This window comes from Pelodiscus sinensis, chromosome 5 (assembly GCF_052426305.1).
Source record: "Pelodiscus sinensis isolate ZL-2025 chromosome 5, ASM5242630v1, whole genome shotgun sequence".
NCBI classification, from domain to species: Eukaryota; Metazoa; Chordata; order Testudines; family Trionychidae; genus Pelodiscus; species Pelodiscus sinensis.
The window spans coordinates 116,828,142-116,848,540 of record NC_143056.1 but is presented as its reverse complement, the minus strand read 5'-3'; the positions used below and the strand labels follow the sequence as shown (position 1 = coordinate 116,848,540).

Below are 20,399 nucleotides of genomic sequence, written 5' to 3'. Positions count from 1 at the left end.
TTTATATACAGCAATGTAAGATGGTTGAAATTCTGTGACTGAAACTTTCTCCCATTACAAATGCAGCTTAATCAAGAAAATGTCCATTTTGATTAAGCTGCATTTTGTGACAGGAACATGTTTCTGCAAGAAAATGTCAATTATGTCAAAAACCACATTTTGTAATGTCAAAAATTGAGCACAGGAATATGGGAACCCTTTGAAATGTGAACCACGGGGCCATTTTTCAATTCTCCAGCTGGGAGAATTAAAATGAGAAAAAAAATCTTTGGAAACAATCGATCTCATTTTGAAGGAGTGGTTTGAAACAAGATTTTTGCTTCAGTTTAGAAGATCAAACTTTCACCATTGCAATGTAACATTTTCAGATTTCTTTTGGAGAACATTTTTTTGTATTTTGGCTTTGCACTCTCACTCGGGTAAAAAAGTTCTTTCTAACTTCTGGCATTTCCTGTGTATGGAACATTGCCCTCTTCAAACAGTGCTCTTGCCAAAGTGATGAGGACTCTGGCACTCAAGTGGCACAAGCCCTCAAATCAAATGGCTGCAATTTGTTGTAGTTGCAGAACCTTAGTACTTATTTTTGAACCACTGCGGTACATATAGGTCACCTATATGAGTGTCAAGAGGAAGTGACATTCCACCAATACATTTAATGTCTCTCAAATGCCTCCTATGGGTGTGGATTTCACCCAGTGTTACCCTAAAGGAAGCAACACTCTGGGTGAGGAGTTAGCTTTTCTTTTCCAGGCCCTGTCAGTCTTGTGCTCTGGCCAAGGTGCTGAAATGTCGAGGATAAAGAAATTGCCAATTCAGTAGATGATGTCTGAGTCGTCTTTTCTCTCTGAAGGTGCTACAGAGTCAAGCACACAGATTTACTCTCCCTTTCCAACAGGTTTTCATGCATTATACCCATTTCCACTGAATTCTTCTTTAAGGCTCTCCTACCACAACTACTACATCTCAGTTCATTCACAGACTCTTGATACCCCAGTCAAAAAAAGCTATCAGCATCTCTAAAAAGTAATAGGAAGAACCAACCATGACCTGCCCTTTCACACCTCCCAGATGGGAAGCTAGATGCTTGGCATGCAGCTTCTGCCATCTTCCCATCCCCTACTAGCCTGGAAGCAATATTTTCATTCTAATCCCCAGCATGTAAACAGGCGGGGTGATATTGCTTGGTCACTGGGCTGCCTCACAGAGCATTGTGATGGATTGGGTTAGTTTCTCTTCCAGTGCCCTGAATCCTAATACATGGAAGTAACTCCCTTAATTAGTAACTCACTTCTGCTCCATTTGGAATTAATTACTAGACACTTATGAAATATCTGAAAGAGTTCTCCTTTGGCTCCTGTTATCTTTGTTCCCCAGCAAAGGGAAAGAAGCAATGTCACAGGAGATCAGCCAGTGCCTGTGTAGCCATTAGAACATCTTACTGCTGGTGAACAATTGGAACATGGCCTCATGCTCTACCTTCCAATCTCAGTGACAAAGCTAGGAGTGCTGCTAGGGATGGCTTGTGTACTGGAGAACACCAAGGTGCCCACTAGAAATACCTGAGAAAAGGCCAGATCCTCAACAGGCATAAACTGGCATAACTTAATTAAAGTTAAATGGAGCTCAAATGAGTTACTTGTAAGCACAGATGTGGACCATCATACTAATTCTTTTATTAAACATGAAAGAAAGAACCACAAAAATCAGACATTTTAACGGAAGTCGACTAGCTTATAAATCAGTCTGTTTCTCAATAGCAACACTCAAGTGGCTCATTTTGCTCTGCTGTCTCTAGACTAACTGAACACAGGTTCAAGTTAAAATATTAATTCAAGCCATGACTATTTTTTTTTTTTGCTTACTCCTCAAGCATTTGTATAAAGGAAAACAGTAGCTTATAAACTTCATTTTAGCACATGCACTGAAATGATTAATTTAGATGGAATAAGAGACACCAAAGAATTAAAGATGTTAACATGATCCTGAAACTCTCCAACATTAAACAGACCTCACCAGGACAAACACTTTATTAATTTTTAAAACATTGGATTAAAGATACAGAAAAAAGAGAAAGAAGTAAAGCATCAGAAACTGAATACTTTTATTCTAATATCACTTGTTCCCTTTCCCTTTAGAAGCAATGAGTCTTTAGAAGGGAAAAAGCCTTCTTAGACAGTCATTTAGAAGCTGTGACAGGTGGCAGTAACTGTCCCTCTGAGCAAAAGAACAGAAGCTAGTTGGAAGGGAGCTCTTGTTATTGCTTTTGTTGTTGAAGTCTGACCCTGCTTCCATTCCGACATAAATAAATGAGCACATGTAAAATTGGCGGGGGGGAGGGAGGAGAGAAGATAATCAAAGAGAGAAAATACATTTTTTTCTCTGGTGTTTAATCTTACTTGTGGCCTCACTATGTGAGGGGGAGAGACTACAAGCACTACGCATGATCTTATTAGCCACTTCAAGACCTAGGAAACTTGTACCAGCCTCTGGCTGCTTAGGGCCTGGCTTTTAGCTGCCTTTCTGATTGCAGGATTACCACAGAGGGGCTCAAAAGAGAAGTTTGACCAGCTAAACCAGACTCTTATTAGACAGAAAGAAAAAGGAGAGGGAAATAAGGTGAGGAAGAAAATGACACATGGGAGTGCAGGAGACAAAGTCTAACATCCCAGGAAGTGTTTGGAATTTAGTCAAAGCCAATGGAAGTGGCACTGTCATCTGACTCCCACTCTTTAGCCTGGTCTGGGCAGGGCAGGGCAGGGCATCTCTCAGAATTAAGACAAAGAGGGTCCAGAGATCCAGAAGTCAGCGTGTGAAGTAGCCTGCTGGTGAAACTTAGCCTGACTTTCTTCTTGAGGACTCCAAAAGGGACTAGTGGGCAGAACAGCCCCTGCCCCTTCATTGTTTGTCCAGTAATTAGGCCTAATTTTTGACACATCAGTTTTGATTCACTGATGGCTTGTCCCACATTTTTCTTGTTTATTAGGCATGATTTTAACATAATCTTTGAGCTATATCAATAGGCCTTTTTGTTTGTACTAATTCAGGCTCTCTCTCTCCCTTTTGCATCTTTTCCTGATCACATTTATTAAGTTATTGTGACACTTCATGAACTTGCACTCATTTTTTTTCTGTGGAGTTTACAATGAAGATAAATGGATAGTCCCATTTCTTACAAAAGTTGAGTACACACAGCCAGAACTAAAGAACACTTCAGTTGCTGGTTTGTGTGTCAAAGATTTTCACAGCAATCACTGACTTTTTCTCAGACATAGAAAAAGCAGGTCTGAAACCCAGATCTTCAACTCTCAGATCATAGTTATCATCTGGCTGCTGACTAATACCCCTAGCGAATGGGCCCTGTGGGACCCAATGAGCTAGAGGTGCTGCCCATGAAGCTCCCAATTGGAAGAGATGTCTAACCTCTCCCTTTGACTCCAGCACTTAATTCACTCAGGGTACCTCTACACAGCAGCATTATTTCAGAATTACTGATGTTCTTCTGAAATAGCAAAGTGCGCATCTACACAGCAAGCCATTACTTCGAAATAGTGTCGAGCTGGAGGACTGCTTACTCCAACTCCTGTAACCCTCATTTCATGAGGACTAAGGGCAGTCAAAGGAAGAGTGTTGTTCTTCCTTCAACTTCCTGCTCTGGGCAGACAGCGCCAAAAGCTAAATTAATCTGTTTTGACTTCAGCTATGCAATTGACATAGCTGAAATTACGTATCTTAATCTGACTTTTGCCCTGTGGTGTAGACGTATCCTGAGATAAAAAGTGGAGAAGGTGGAGAGGCCTTTGGCATCCACTGGAAGATTCTGACAACTTCCTGGATAGTTTCCCTGGTGCAGTGAAGTCTGATCTTTGCAACCCCACTTCTTTGGGTGATGACCCAGTCTTTTTAAAATCTCTGCATTCTTCAGTAGAGGAAGGAGTGTGATTTTTAGTTAATGAGAGGCAGCACGAGGAGAAGGCATGGAGGCAATATCACAGATAAATTCAATTTAGGACCATGATTTTGAATGTCCCTACCCACTTCTCTATTACATTGTCCCCCCAATAATCAATACCTTAGCATTAATCTGACAGCTCTGATTGCATTACCAATGCGTTGGCCGCCTGAAATGCATACAGCAGAGGGAAACCAGCCTCCCTGCAGCCTGTTTCATGATGAGGCAAATGTCATTACACCCGTCTGTTTTCATATCTTGTACCTGCATTGCCAGAGGGACCTGAGAAATGAATCTTCCTCTCTTGTAACTTGACACGCTTGTGGCTTTAAAAAAACACAACAACTTCTCTTTGTCAATCTGAGAGGAAATTGCCCCCAAGAGAAAACAGATGCCATTTGAATAAAAGTCACTCTGAGTACTTTTTAAATTGTTCTCTGCCTTAGTGTTCAGAGAGAGAGAGAGAGAGAGAGAGAGAGAGAGAGTAAAATAACTACCCAAATCTAGTAAATGCAGAACCCTGTACAATTCACGGATGAGAAGCACTCCACATCTCACAGTGGGGAAGTAGTAAATTGTGTTTGAAATCTGTTGTTGATACACTCCTGAGCCTTTTCTGACAGCCACAAACTTCCTGGAAAGAGACAGCAACTGTGACAAGAGCAGCAGGGCTCTCCAATACTTGCCTTATGGACACTTCTGATCCATAGCTCCCACGGCAAAGGCTCAGTTTCAATTAATGTTCTTTTTCTACCTGTCCTCAGCCGCTCTGTAGCATTGCTGTGTATTGTTAATGGTAGCCTGGTTTCAGCCCCCAGAAGTGGCTTAATTTCAGTGTGGACTAAGATGTTACATGCACATGCACATGCACATGCACATGCACATGCACATGCACATGCACACACACGATCTAATTCTCCTGTCATTCACACCACAGAAGAATTTTGCTGAGTTGGCAGTGTTCCCCCATACGCTAGTCACAGATCTTCCCCCCACACCCAATGCACAGTGTTCATTGCGTGCAGTACAAGGGGCTAGCCACTCACCTCAAACACTTTAAGCGCATGGGACAGCGAGGAAGTTTTGGCTCCCTTGAGGATGAAGAAAAGGTTCAGCATGGCCTTCCCATCCTTTTCCTCAAAGACAATAGTTTCTGAGGACTCCGCAGCTTCGGTAGCTGCTGCTGCGGCTGCTGCAGCTGCTGCAGCTTCTCTCTCCTTCCTGGCATCTTCAATGAGGCTCTGCCGTCTGCCAATGAACCGTGGAGACTGGAAGGAGAGCAGAGTTAGAAAGCAGCAATCCTCTCCTTAACACAGCTGAGGGAAAATGGGACTCCCACCACTAGAGACCCACCCTACTCCTCCTTCAAGGACTAGCAAGAATAGCTATAATTGGAGACAACTAGAGCCATCTGGCTCTGCAAACCTGGGTCTGGGCCCAGCCTCATTTCAAGGTTCTGAATTTAACCGTATGTGTTGTCAAGTGTTGCAGCTGTCCCACCGCAAAGGGTGCTCTAAAGGATTCAGGTGGGCAGCCATTGGGGGAAGGTGGCAGAGCTGTTACAGACACTGTTGTAAGTAGGGTCGGATGTATTGCCCATTGATACCAGTGGAAAGACTCACATTAAGTTCAGCTGGAGTTGGTGCAAGTCTCCCGTCAACTGTGACTAGGTCAAGCCCCTAGTGCAGTGAGGGGCCCTCCTTCATCTCAGTGGGCTGCAAAATGGTCATAACCAAGGTGGTCTCCCAGGATAGGATAGTTTTGCTAATTGTACTTGCGTACCTATAATTTGTGGGCTGTGCCAACTGAACTCTAGCAGCGCTTTGACTGGCTGCGGAAGGGGTACACGGCTTTCACAGTAAATGTTGTGTGCAATCGGCACATGTCCATGCTTTACGTGCATGTCACTTTTGTAACAGTGGCAGAGAAAAAAACTACACAGACAAAAAACAGCAGAATCTGGCAACCTTGTCTGTGGGGAACAGGAAACAAAATGTCTCGTGGGCCACACATAGGACTCCAATGGATCTCATGCAGCCCTCGAGCTACTGGTTGCCCCCCATTGTCCTGGTGAGTGACCCCTTTTCTCCTGGAAGCAGATTAAGGCACATCATCTTTGCCCTTCACATTCCCCCTGTGTAGACTCCCTACTGTAGCTAAGAAAAGTGTGTGTGTATTTAGTGTATTACTAAGGCTGAGCCTGGAGTTTGCTGTGGGCATTGTGGATTCTATTATGTCTGAGATCTGTTTCACAATAAAGCAGCTTCTTCTAGAGCCTTGGGACACACTGAATGAAACCCTGGCCTCCAATGAAGACAGAAGTCCGGGTCTCACAAGTACCTACTGCAAGGAGCTGAGTAGCTTCGATTCTCATTGGTTTCCATGGGAGTTACAGGTTCCCGGTGTCTTGGAGAGTTAGTTCTCTCATGCTATGGTAGGTTCCAGTGCAGAGGGAATATGCCAACCCAATCATCTTTTACTTACGATCTTTTTATTCACTGCCCATAAAAACAGATCTTGGGCCTCATTCTCTGTTGCTGTATTTGGGCTAGATTCATTTACATCAGTAGAGAAATTGATCTATCCCTTTTTTGTGGGTGCCTTCCCATACACCAGTGGTTCTCAAAGTGCAATTTGGAAGGCGGTGGTCCATGGCTCGAGCTAATCTCTTCCCCCCCCCCCACACACACATATTCCCCTCATGCAGCAGGGAGACCACGCTGCCCCTGCAGCCTCATGTTTGACCCACAGCCACAAAGGCTACAGCACCAGCTCCAGCTTCCCACTCGGAGGGTGCAGCGGGGGCGGAGGTGGGGCCAGTGTGTGTGTGTGAAGAAAGCCCCAACCCTCCCCACCAGAGCTGGCTGGTGGAGAGAAACTCCAGCTCCTAGGAAGTTTCCTTTTGCCGAAGAAGGCTCATCTGTAGCTATGTGTGGAGGGGAAACCCAGCAATGGGGTTGTTTCACTGAAGGGGCAGAGGAGATTGCAGAGAAGCATGGATGCCAGGCAGTGGGGGTGGGGTGGGGAATTCTTACTGCTTCTCCATCCCCTCCCGCAGGAAATGTGAGAGCGGGACTCACAGGGATTTCCGGGCGGCGGCGCTTCCTAGCGTGGAGCCTCCCCCAGGCTGCTTAACCGGAGGCTCGTTCCAGCTTCCCTGGGAGCTGCTGGAGTTACCACCCTTCCCAGACACCCTGTTGGTCCCCAATGCCTCCTGCACATGGGATGGGACAACTCACTTCACCCCCACCCCCACCCCCACACCCTGCACAAAGGCAGGAGCTCCAGGAACGTGGGGCTTTCTGCTGGGATGGCATAAGAGTGCGGAGTCCCATGCCCTGCTGGTGTTGGCACAGACCCAGCCCGCCCCACCCTTACATGTGTCTGGGAGACAGACAGGAGGCATCTGAGGTGTGTCTGCCAGGCGTGGGGGTATGAACAGGGCAGGGGATCTCAGTGAGTGGGGAGGGGTTACCTGTGGGAGCCTCTCAGTAGATGAGGGGGTAGCTGTGGGAATCTCTATGTGAAGTGTGGGGGAAGAGGTGACTGTGGGATCTTGTGAGTGTAACTGTGGGGGTCTCAGTATAATGGGGTGCCCGTTTCCCTGTGTGAGGATCAGGAACAGCAGCTGTGTCAGTGACCCCTTTGGGAAGGGTGATTACCCCCCACTCCCTCCCAATCAAGTGCCTCTCACAAGCCCCAGTGCAGGGAGCATGGTACTCCTGTCTGGGGATGGGACAGGCGCAAGGCCCCAGGGAAGGTAGAAAGGGGAGCAGCAGAAAGTCCAGCCCAACCTGGGGTGGAGAAGGAGCCACAGGGCCTGGAGCAGAGAGCAGCAGGAGCAGGTGGTGGCTGCAGAGGAAGAGGAAGACTATGAGGAGAACGAGGATTTCTCCGAGCTGCCCGACACCTGCAGCATCACCCAGCGGCAAGGGGAATGAGGAGGAGAGTTGGTCTCTGGGGGAGTCCGAGGTCAGCAGCCCTGAGCCCCCGAGACTCTTCTGAGCCTGCTGCAACAACAACACTGGCAGCCTTGTCACACTGAACCCCTCATTTTTGTCCCCACAGCAGAGCCTAAGGGGGTCCACAAAATCCTGAAACCCCAGAAAAGTAAATCTGGCCTTTGGGAAGTCCTGAACCTCAGTCCTCCCTGTCCCTTCCCCTCACCCCGTGGGGCTGGAGTGCCAGAGGAGAGAGTTGTCTCAGTTGGGGGCCATATCTGTGAGGGTTGGGTTTTTTTGGCGGAGTTTTTATTTTTGCTTCTCACTTGTGTGGTCCCCAACTGATTTTTCTGTGGGTCAGTGACTCCCGACACAAAAAACTTGTAATAAATGTATTTATGCCACCTCTGCCATAAATAAAACATTGAAACCTTTGTTTTTGGCCGTAAATTTTTTTTTTTTTTGCTTTATTTTAAATGAAGTTTGATAAACTAACATGAAAAAGTTAAAAGGTTTAATCTGTTTAATAATTTAAATCAAACCATTCTCCCCAGCTGCAGCACTAGCAAAATGGCTTGGGCATAAATATGTAATTAATGGTCAGTTTTCATTAGCAACTGGTGGTCCATGGAAAGGTTTGCATTGAGCCACGTAGTCCATGGGCCAAAAAGTTTGAGAACCACTGCTATACTCTGAAGCAAGAGGTGTCTCTGTGGAGATTTATGGCCTGCACATAGCAACTTTTATAGACTCCCATTATTGTCTTTTTTTAACCGTTCTTATCAGAGATAATAGTTTCAAATACTTCTGAAATGGCCTTAACTGGACTATAAGTGAGTGAGATAGTCCATCTGTAAGCTCCCACCAGGCTTGTATCTATTGCTTATTATGTGGTTATATGTTCACAAAAAAGCTATGACCAGTGAACCTGGCAGAGCACACTTGTGGTAATATACCTCCTTGCCACGGCAAAGCTTAGCAACAGAGTGGGCTTAGCAGGTCAGATAAAATAAAACCAAACTGAATCTTTATTCCTGATTTGAAATTTCTGTGCTCCTGTTTGCAGGGAACTGAGGAAGAAGAAAGACTGTTTCAGCTAGAAACAGGAAGGATTGTGAGCTTCTGAGAAAACCTGCTCCCAGCCCAAATTTACATGTGTATAAGAGATTTTAGTTCTGCTAAAACTTTCGGATGCTTTCCCAAGTGGAAAATCTTATTTGTATGACAGTAGCCCCTACTCAGATCAGTTGTGCTAGGCATTTTATAAGCAGAGGTAGAAAGCCCCTGACCTAACATCTAGATGGACAAGGCAGACAAAGGTTGGGAGAAATGAAATGTTATCCCCATTTTAGAGATCTGGAACTGAGGCACAGAGCGCTTAAGTGGCTTGCCCAAGTTGCACAAGAAATCTGTCACAAAGCAGGAACCAAAGCCAGCTGCACTGAGTCCTTACCCAGTGCCTCAAACACAAGCCCTTCCTCCTTCTTGTATTGAAAATCTCTGAATTTTTTGAAGTTTGCCCACCCATTGTTCTTCAAATGCGTTGAATAAGCCAGAAAGAGGACTAGTAAAGATTAGTACAATTTAAAGTCACTAAATATTTTTTCCCTCCAGTTGAATATATGTGACCTTCCTTATATAAAGTCAGGTTTTAAAGCATTATAAAATCTTTCACTTCTTTTTTCTCCCCACCTGCGTAAGTGGCAAATCTCGCCCATGTGTTTGGGCAGGGCAGGGCAGGGGAGGGGAGGGAAGGGGGAAAGAGTCCTTAACAGTTTTGAAAGGATTTCCCTTCTATTTGTTTTCATAATAGAGGATTTTTCTTATTCGCTTTTGATTTGTTGTTGGTGGGTTTTTTTCAAAATATTGAACATTTTCTATGTCACAATTAGAAGTTTTCAAAATAGTAAAAAAAATCCTTTCAACTGTGGAAAAAAAAGAACCCTGCCATATGATGAATGATGACAACTCAGCATGGGCGCGTCTACACAGCACAGTTATGCAAATTGCATATCTTATTTTGAATCTATTTTGAAATTTGAAATTTAGTGGGTCTACACAGCACCAAATTGCAAAGTAACGTGCTATTTCGAGACATCCTTTAAACTTCATGAAACAAGGGTTACCAGGATGCTGAAATAGCACGCCCGTTATTTCAAAAAATATTTAGAAATAACAGGCTGCTTGTGTAGATGTGGGATAGCTCTTTCATGATACTGCCAGTATCCTGAAATAGCCATACAGTGTAGACGTACCCTATGACGAGAGGAAGAAATGACTTATGAAAAAAACACAAAAAAGACTAATACCAAGAGATTAAAACCCAAATGGCTACATTTTTCAGTTAGTTTCCATTGAAAATATTTCAAAAATGTTGATAATTTTTCCAAAAGGTTTTGTGATTCTTTTTTTTAAAATTCTTGCAAAACGTAAACCTTCTCTACCATTCAGCCTTCTTTCTTTGCTCTTGTCTTTTTTTAATTTCCTCCCCTTACTTGTGTATTTTCTTTTTGAATCAATCCGGATGATCTAATAGTATGCAGCTAGCCTCAATGCTTCCCTCTCACATTTTAAACATAGGCACTTCTGGTTTTCTGAGCAGCATATTTTTATACATCAATCCACGTACCCACCCCGACTACTTTTTATGAAAGATTCCCTTATGTGGTGATATTTGCAGCTTGTCACACACTTGTTCCTTGCAGTATGAAACACACACACACGCACATTTGAACAGTTATAGATTATCTTCATGATCAGGTACACAATGAGTATGGAAGAGTAAGTAAGTATTCATGTCCAAACAGAAAATTCATCTAACAAATATATTAGATCCCAATTCAAAAAAGCATTCCTACGTAAGAAATCAATGGAAATGCTTTAAGTCATTCAAATGCTTAATTTAAACTTCCTGATACATGGGACAAATACCTCTCTGCAACACCCACTATCTATAACAAATACACTTTTCAATAATCCAAGACAAGCAATGCTTTAGCAAATCATATCCAATGCTAAGTTCAGTCAACATTAGCTTTGGCTGGGTAGAGGAAAAGAGAAGAAGAAGAAGAAGAAGAAGAATGAACCAAGCATGACAGATATTAAGGGCAGAGTTTTATGGGCTACTGGAAAGGGCTCTGAGAGCATCATCATGTGTGTTATGTAAAAATCTGAATAGAATAAGCAGACCAGATCATTTATAAATGATCATCACTTCCATTCGGTGAGTTATGTAGCATTCAGTCCGCAGCCTAATCAGATATTGACACTGTAGCTTTGCTAAAACTTACTGTATGACACCTCCCCCTTTTCATTATTAAGGTTTGCTTCATGGATGTGCCGCAGACTGTGCTGGACCAAAATGGAATCAGTTCCCTTCCTTTTCTGCAGCTGGTTACTAGAAAGAACTATAGAATCCTCCTAGCAGCTGGCATTCACCTGCTATGGCTAGGTAAGTTAACAAGATACTAGATTTTGTTTGGGAGGGCCTGGAAAGGGGGTGATATTTGTCTGCCATCTCCACTGTTTACTCTATTCCGTCTGTTTGCTGGTTTTCTATCAGGCTGGTCTCTCCTGCTATTCTCCTTTTTCCTATTTTTAGGCTGTTATTTTAATCCAAAGGGGTTAAGTTATAACTCAGTACAGTTGCACAGGATTTTCATTACAAAGAAAACTAATTCCTCCTTCCACATTGGCAGTCCTCTCGGTTTGCCTTTTTTTTTTAAGAGGTCATTGTTTAAAAGGTTTGTTTGGAATCAGCTTGCAGATTAGTGTATGTATATTTTAGAATCCTTATTACAATAAAAGCACTTTTGTTCTTTTAGTCATCAGGTTGCTTATTCTGGACTAGATGTGGTACTTTACTCCTACAACCGCCCTTTTGAAATTGAAGTAACTCAGACCCTGACTCAGTGTGAGTAAAAATGCTGGAGTAGGGCCTTCTGAGTTTAAATAACCACAGCAAGTTGGCTTTCGCCTTGCTTATAGTTTTAAAGAATCTAGGAAATAGAGAGGATTTTACTGGTTATAAACATTTACTATAGCCTAGTATACTGATTAATATTGTGTCCTTATTTCCTTTAGCCAGTATAGCTTATTTTGTTCAGCAACTGATACAAATTATACTAGCAAAAGCACTCTTTTGCTGGTGAGTTTTTGACATTACAGTTATGATGTCAAACCCTTTTTAGGATAGACAAGGCTTAAATCATCAATGCTTAGAGACAAGCACTTTCTTTTCATTCTGTTTTCAAGCAGCACCAAGTGCAATAGGTTCGTGCTATGATCATTTTAATAATAAAGGAAACAGAACAGCTCCATTAGAACAGACTGAGTAAGAGAGTCAGGAAGCAAATCTAGGTTGTTAAAAGACTGAAACTAGATGACAGCTTGTTCTAGACATACAGGTCCAGATTTTTAAAGCTATGTAGATGTTGCTGCAGTCAGCATCACGACACCCAAATGATTCAGAAATTTAAATCTCATTTTCAAAAGGGATTTAGGCACTTAGTCTAAACCCATTAATTGGCTACAAGTTCTTGACTCTGAAGTGTCTAAATCCCTTTTGAAAAAAAGATTTAGATTCCTAAATCAGTTAGATATTGTGATGCAAAGCACAGCAACACTGACATCTCTTTAAAAATTGGGACCACAACCCGTTAATGGCAGAAATGCAGAGGCAGAGCCTCAGTGAATGAATAATGAGAATGTGGAAACCTTCCGCAAATGATGCAGTAAAAAGGATACAATCAAGAGGAAAAGATTTGCCATCTGTTATTAAATCCTAACACAGTTTTGTTCTAAGATTTTCCAAATCCCCGTCCCTTGGCAGGCAACTGTGTTTTGAAATAACTTGAAATCTGGTTATCAGCTTGTTGGTGTTGAAAGTGGTCTGAAAACGGTGTGTGTGTGTGTGTGTGTGTGTGTGTGTGTGTGTGTGTGTGTGTGTGTGTGTGTAATCTGGGTGCAGCAGCTTTAGTAAGACAGGATAGACTGTCATCCCATCCCCTCAGTCCAGTTCAATTTTTAAATTAGCCATTTCGGTGGAAGGTGAGAATCACTGAAAGAGACAGACGAAAACCATCTAACACAGTTTCATTCTGAGCTTTTCTACTCTTCCTTCCCAGGGTGCCACAAAGGAGACAGTATTACTATCACTAATTCACTTGATAAACAAGACTATTCAATGACACAAAGGTTGTCATTTAAAGATTAAATACCCACATGAATTGTACAACACCAAATAAACACTCCATCCATTGTAAGCTCCTACTGTTACCATAAGCAGAGGGGCAGGCTCCTAAGCATTAATTTAACTGGCAATCTGGAAAAAACAGTGTTCTAAGAGTTACCTGCTTTGCCAGCCAAAACAGTCATTTGCTGGTGTAAGCAGCATCTCCACTAACCGGGTTCTAAGAGTTAATTACCTTGTAGGTCACTGTTTGCTAGTTGTAAAATGCCAAAAGTGAGATGACACAACATCTGTGATTTTCAATGACTGTGTGTTATAAGAATCACACTTACCTTTTCATTTCCTAACTCTCCTTCCCTTCTTTTCTAGCATGCTACAGTGTCTAGGAAAGTTTTGTGTTTTTTGCTCAGTAGTTGATTTTACAAAATACACAGCATTGCAAAGAGCGGAGGCAAGAGTGTGCCAGCAAAATACTAAGAGCATAGAATGGAAAGTGCTATTCCCTGAAACTAGTATATCCAAAGTTTAATTCCAGTTTTACCAGGTTAAGCAACAATTATGTATTGGATGATATGACCTCCTCTGTCTTTTCTTTCCATGTCTAATATCTGTGGTTGTGGAAAATAGTAGAAAAAAAGACAACATGGGGAACTTTAATTTAGAGGATGAAGTTTGTGTGCCGCAATTCTCATCTGACTTTGGTAGGAAAAAGGTTGTACAGCCATTGCTAGGAAAAGCAAGAGGGATATTTAAACACATATATACTCTATAATATAAACATAAACTCTTACCTTATCCAGATTTTCAATATGTACTCTTTGCACATAGTAAGAGGCACATTTAAAAGTCTACTAATTTAAAAAAAAAAAACTTTGACTTCTATCTAAGCGTGTTTGGCGCAAACTTTGGAAGGTACTAAAGTGAGTTTGCCAAAGGCAGGTGCCGGTCAAAGCTATCATTTAAGATCCTACTGTGCCCTAACTTTGGGGTATTAGGAAGTTGTTCAATAGAGTTGCCTGCCCAGTGTAACAGTCAGCCATCTAGCAGAGAGAGAGCCTGCCACAAAAAGGAACACACTGTACATTAAAGGTTTCTTTTACAGAATGCTGCATGCATTGTGGTCTGAATGGCTTTAATATCTCCCAGGGACATCATTTGGCACTAGATGACAAAATTGGTTTTAATTAAAACTCCCTGCACATCCCTAGCCCCTGGCCCACTGAATCAGTGTATCTGACACTCACCTGGATTCAGATTTTAAAGGTAGTTTAAGACCCAGCATCAGATGTTACCTTCCCCTCACATATAGCTATATTGCATGTGGGATTGTCCCATGCACTGAGCCGCTGGCCCTATCTCTTTGTGGGTGGAAGCAGACCTGGCAATAATTAGATGGTACCAGTTAGCAAGTTTGCCTGAATGCCCACAACTTCGTAGCTTCACTGGAAAAAAGAAAGACCTGCATTTTCATCAACCAGGCAGGGAATAAAGCTCTTTAGCTTAGTGCCCTGAAATGAATAAGCCCTAAAGAGTGCTTAGATGTTCAAAGTGCATTTTTATCCTGGGGATTCCTTGTTACTCTTGTTTCCACTCTCTTGAGGATTATTTTATTATTGGTTATGGTTCCCCATTTTCTGCTATTGATATTTATTGTGCTGTAGTTTGTGTGCATGAATGAGTGAGGCTGGATTTTATTTCTGACTGTGTATTTTTGCCAGTCCTGGGTGCCTACTTGCCTGGGTGCAGTGATGACTGAGAGAGAAAAGGATCAGTTAGTCCGGCTAGCTAAGCTTGCAATGCCCTGGGCAGCTTTGGCCATTCTAGGGCTGGCTGGGTTTGTGCAAGCCTGGGGGTCGGGTGGGGGGTTTCTTACCATGATGGCCTCAGCTTGCTTGGAGTCCAACTCTGACACCGCCCTGCGGAAGCCTTTGGCCGAAGAAGTGGAAGAGTTGGGAGTTGGCATCCTGGCTGTCGCCCTGGCTCTGCTCTCAGCTTTGCCTTTCCTTGCCAGGCTTTTATAGGGCAGTTCTGACGTCAAAGACCCTTTCCCATCCCTCCCCCCACTTCCCATCTCCCTCCCTTTAGCCTGAGGGGGAGAAGAGAGAAGGAGGAGGGAACGTGGAGGAGAAAAACGCTTCTGTCCCATTAAATCTAATTGCTACAGAGATTGCAGACACCCTGCCTCTGCAAACCAGCCGTCAGCCCTTCTCCTCCTGCACCTAAAAGCATGTGCTTTCTAGTTCTCTTTCTCTCCTCCTGCCAATGGGAGTTTTCTTCTCTTCCACTTTCTTCTCCAGTTTGGGTGACACCAAACCAAAGGACTTTAACACTGCAAAACAATAAAAGCAAGGGAGAAAAAGAGAAACCCTTTGTAGTCCAGAGACCTACAATTACCTAGACAACGGAATTATCATGAATAATACAAGGAATGAAATTGGACGTTGGCATGCAGATTTGGGCCTGACTCTGATCTCACATAGAACCCCACCTGGTGTAAATCAGGAGTAACTGCTCAAGTCAAAGGGTGAGCTCTAGAGGTGCAGTACATAGGCACTGCTCTCTTGACTTCAGCACTGATTGACATCAGCTGAAGATCTAGCCCGAAAGCATCAGACTGGTGTGAAACCAGCATAAATAAGTCTAGGATCCCTCGGGGGGGGTGGGGGGAGGGAAGGAAGGAGGAGAGATTTCTTATTAAGAAATTGAATTGGAACAATATTTGATGGAGTCAGGGTGTTACTCCATCAAATTATTATTCCAAACCCAGTGACCCTCAGATTCACTGAGCTGTGATATTTCCACCAGCTGAGGAGCTGCCTAGGGGTTTGGGGCGGCTGCACTGGTGGTGCTAAAACTGCCTTTTTCCCTTGAGCAAGACCAGCTGGAGTCTTATTGGAAACAACCTGTGATCATTTTAAACAGTGGTGTCACTGCAGCGTGCTGGCTTGCCAGCCCTCGAACCAAGGCCAGCTAGTGTAAGTCGCAGCAGCCCCCTGGAACTCAACAGAGTTACAGGAGCCCCCGGCTTGCGACTGCCCAAGTTGCGACCCCCCCCCCCCCACACTTACAACCATTTTTGTAAGAGTGGAAGGGGCTGAAAACCCCTGACTTACATCCTCAGCCCGCATTTATGACAGCGCACGGCACCTACCATAAATGTAGATTCGACTTACGACGCCCCCAACCTGCGACGCTTTCCCCGGAACCAATCGCATCGCAAGTCGGCAGCCTCCTGTATGTCAATTTGCATTAGCTGAGGCTGTGTCTCAGAAACCCACTCTCGTTAATGACATGGGCTGCAGCATTGTAAGACTGAAGCCTAATCTACACCTCCCTCCCCCCCAGACTGCCCCGGTTGATCTAACCTCGTCAATTTGAGCTATACAAATAATGTAGCTGAAGTCAATGTACTTACTACACTGTTTTCCATGCAGTAAGGTCAGTAATGGCTGTTCTCCCATCAACTCCAGCTATTCTTCTCATCCTGATGGAGTGCAAGAGTCAACAGGAGAGTTCTCAGACGTCAATTTATCGTGTCTAAATAGACATGATAAATCGACTGCTAGTGGATCGATCACTGCAGCATTGATTCGCTGTCTAGTGTAGACAAGCCCTCATTGTCCTCCCAACCCTGGCTGGAAGGGCCTATCTTCAGTGGAGAAATAATAGACTGGTCTTGATGACCTGTAGAGTCTTTAGCCTCCCTATGAAGATGGCCAAGTTGGTGCCAATGACACTGGTTGTTGCTGGGCCATGGATTCTCCCTCACTTGAGATCCAGACTTAATAAGCCCCGTTTGTAAAGTACTTGATATTTCTTGACTGTTGCAGTTTGTTGTTTGTCATCTGCTACAGTAAAATAGGCAAGTGCAAACTGCTTGACAAAACCATACCAGTGGGCTGAGAGATTTTTGACCAGCACATTTGCGGGTGTATGGCAACTTAGCTTCTCTGACATCAGAGTTATGCCGCATTACACCAGCAGAGGGTCTGTCCCAATACAAAATGCAAATGCATTTCAAGTGAATGTGATCATTTTGGATTCCAGCACTAAACACAAGTAAATACCACTGCCAGAGGAGCATTGGCATCTTTATGGAGGAGTAAGATCCAGCGTACCTGTGATTCAATAGCTGCCTCACAATTGGGTTCAAATACACGCTGGGCCAGAGAAGTGGGGAAGTCATGAAGATGTGGGTGACAGCTGCCTGGGGCCAGAGGAGAGACAGACAATTGTCAGAGGGGAAGGAGCACCGGGAGGAGAGCAGTAGCCACAAAGTGGTGACAATGAGTGCTAAAGAAAACACACCAGGGAGGACTGGCTATCACCGGCAGGAAGGCTTGTGGTGTGGTCCCAAGGGAGAGGAAAAGAACCAGCATGGTCAGCGTAAGCCAGGCCCAGAAGCAAGCAATTGATTCTAGAGGGAGGTGTCAAGATGTGGGGTGACAGCAAGGAACCCTCAGAGGTATAACACTGCAGAGAGACCTGGGCGGAGTGCCTTGGGAAGAAACCGAGAACAAGCAACTGAGAACCTCCTGGGGGCAAGTTCTTCTGAGCAGAGACAAGAACTGAAGGTGAGGAACCCTGGGACAATGAAACACTGAGGAGCCTCTCTTTCAGGAGACCTGACCTGGGGCTATGGGAGAGGACTTGTGGGAGAGAAGTGGAGCTAGGAACTCTCAGGAAGGAGGCCTGAAGGGTGGGGCTCTGGATCAGGACAGAAGAACTGGGGTAGAACAGCTAATGACTCTTGAGTGGGTGTCCTCTGTAAGGGAGCAGAGAGCTGCTGCCTTGTAACTCTTGCACCATTTTGATGATTTTGAGAGGACCTGATTGTGCTATAAGGGGTCTGCAGAGCATGGCACTTTATCTGAATAAAAGAGTTTGGAATTTGCAATATTCCTTTGCACATGTGGAGAAAAGGGAAACTGAGGAATGCGTGTGGTTGTGCCGCAGCCTACTGCAGGATGGTGGCACTAGGAGGGGCTTCCTTAAAACAGTGACTCTTCAGAGGTAAAAACTGAAGCAAGGAGCAAAGTACAAGCCAGAGAGCCTGCTAGCTCAACTTTCATCTGATCCCAGCCACCTCTGCCTGCCTGATCTTCACGTGCAGTACCCTATCGCTCACCTTTTGAACACAGAGTTCTTTCCATGCCTTTAATTTCATCCCTAATCCCCTCTGTGCCTCTCAACCCCACTGTGCTCCTTCTGCTAAACACTGGCTGCTTGAAATGTGAGCTAAGAAAACAGTCTTACCCCACTGAAATGCAGGACAGCACTTCAGAACACTTGGGACCTTCCTACCTCAGCCCCCTTGAGTCAGATCTCAACGCACGGTGTCTGTCCTAGATCCATAGCAGTCCACTGTGCTGCTCAGTGCATGTGTGCCTCTGACATTGCTAGGTCTGGGCAGGGTGTTAAGGGAGGAGCAGAATGAGGTATACACTATGGACTCCATAAAATATTTCGGGGAAAGAAGCAGAGAGTGAGGCATGAGCGAAGTGCTGCTGAGCACCGGTGACTTTTGGATGCTTGAACAGCTCGGAAGCGAGACACAAATTAGAGTAACCCCAAGGCTGCGTTATTTTGTGCCAGTGGTTGAACTGGCCTCTGGCAACCTGTCAGACTGTAAGATGGGAGGGAGGGAGACTGAGAGAGTGGGGGAGGGGAAGAAGAGCTGCATATGGTAGATTGCTTATAGCTTGTGTTTCTTCTTTCACTGGGCACTGCATTAGGAAGTTGTTCCATAGAGTTGCCTGCCCACTCTAACAGTCAGCCATCTAGCAGAGAGGGAGCCTGCCACAATAAAGGACACCCTGTGCATTAAAGGTTTGCCTCTACAGGATGCTGCATGCATTGTGGTCTGATTGGCTTTAAAATATAGGCGACCAAAATTGCTAATGAGCGGGGATTTAAATATCCCACGCTTCATTAGCATGATCTCACCGGCGCGCTATTCCTATCGTCAGCTGATTTGAAAGTGCATGCGGGACACGTTAGTTCAAACCAAACCCCTTGGTTTGAACTAACGTTACTCCTAATTTTTGGAATGAAATGTTTTGATTTTTTTTGAAACAGCTTTATAATTAGATATTTTTATTCTGCATTACATTATACATGATAATATCTACTACGGTGAATCAAACATCTTTTTAAAAACTCTCCTGCCAATGGAGAATTTTTAATTTTGGGGTTTCACACTGATTCTGAATGAAGCCCAAATTTGAAACCCCCCCAATCCTTTGTGAAAAGCAACTTCCATCCTCCACACAAGTCTGTAATATCTACCTTTAAATTGGGAATACTTAAGCCTCTTTCATTTTGGTAACTTAGTACTACCACACACTTGGAAAAGCAGAGCTTTTCTTAAAGTAGCTTTTAGCAGGGGATGGCAGGCATTAACCAGCCACTAATAACTGCAGTTGAGGGTACATTTTTAAACTATCCGTTCAAGTGAACAGAGGATATTGGCAAAGTACTTTGCTTTTAATAAGTACACTGAGAGCACAAAGTGTCATTTAAATGTTTCTCTAGCAGACAAATATAAATCAACTGAAGATTATTTATAAGGAATACCCCAGAAAATATTGGCTTTAAAACTACATGACACCACCAGAGAAGCTTTCGAGAATAGTGCTAAAATGGGTCCATTGGGTTGTATGTTCTGTCTACCTTTTGCCTTATTCTCGATTGCTTATGTCCATATGTAAACAAAGACTTTGTTGCAGTTCATCCATTCTTTCTATGTGTTCCACTCTCCTTTCCAAAGTCTGGGTATGTCTACACTGCAGAGTTTTATCAGAAAAAGTCAATTTTTCAAAAAAAAATTGAGGTTCGTTCACACTGTAATTGCATTCTTTTGCAAGTAAATCAAAAGAACAGAGGGATTTTTGCGGTATTGGTAATCCTCATTCTACAAGGAAGAACGCCTTTTTGCAAAAGAGCTTTTTCGCAAAAAGGCGTGTGTGGATGGGGAAGAGGGAACTTTTTTCGGAAGAAGAGGGAAGAGGAAAAAGCACAGGTGCCCTGGTGGCCACTCCATCCATAACAATCACAGCTTACATGTGAACTAGTGTCCAGGCAGTGTGGATGTCATTTTTCGAAAAAGCGCATCGCTTTTTTAATGCATTTTTGCAGGGTGGACGCTGTCTTGCACATGAAGTTTTTTCAGACGATCTCTTCCGAAAAATGCTTCTTGCGCAAGAAGCCTGTAGCCTAGACATAGCTTCTGACCCTTCCTGGTATGGGGATGCAAAAAAGAAGAGATAACTCGCTGCTAGAGTGCTCCCTTGGGGCCAGCTATGCCTTAGCAGGTCTT

The 20,399-nt window shown here is 43.9% G+C and overlaps 1 protein-coding gene across 1 annotated transcript in view; it reads right to left on the bottom strand.

Moving 5' to 3' along the window:
- Window positions 1-15,101, bottom strand: part of TH (tyrosine hydroxylase) — a 34,853-nt gene extending 19,752 nt beyond the window's left edge. The window contains exons 1-2 of the mRNA XM_006134913.5: window positions 14,955-15,101; window positions 4,996-5,217 (exon numbers count right to left, since the gene is read on the bottom strand). Of these exons, the coding sequence (XP_006134975.1) occupies window positions 4,996-5,217; window positions 14,955-15,044 (312 nt within the window). The 5' untranslated portion in view covers window positions 15,045-15,101. The remainder of the gene's footprint in view (window positions 1-4,995; window positions 5,218-14,954) is intronic.
- Window positions 15,102-20,399: the final 5,298 nt, after the last annotated feature.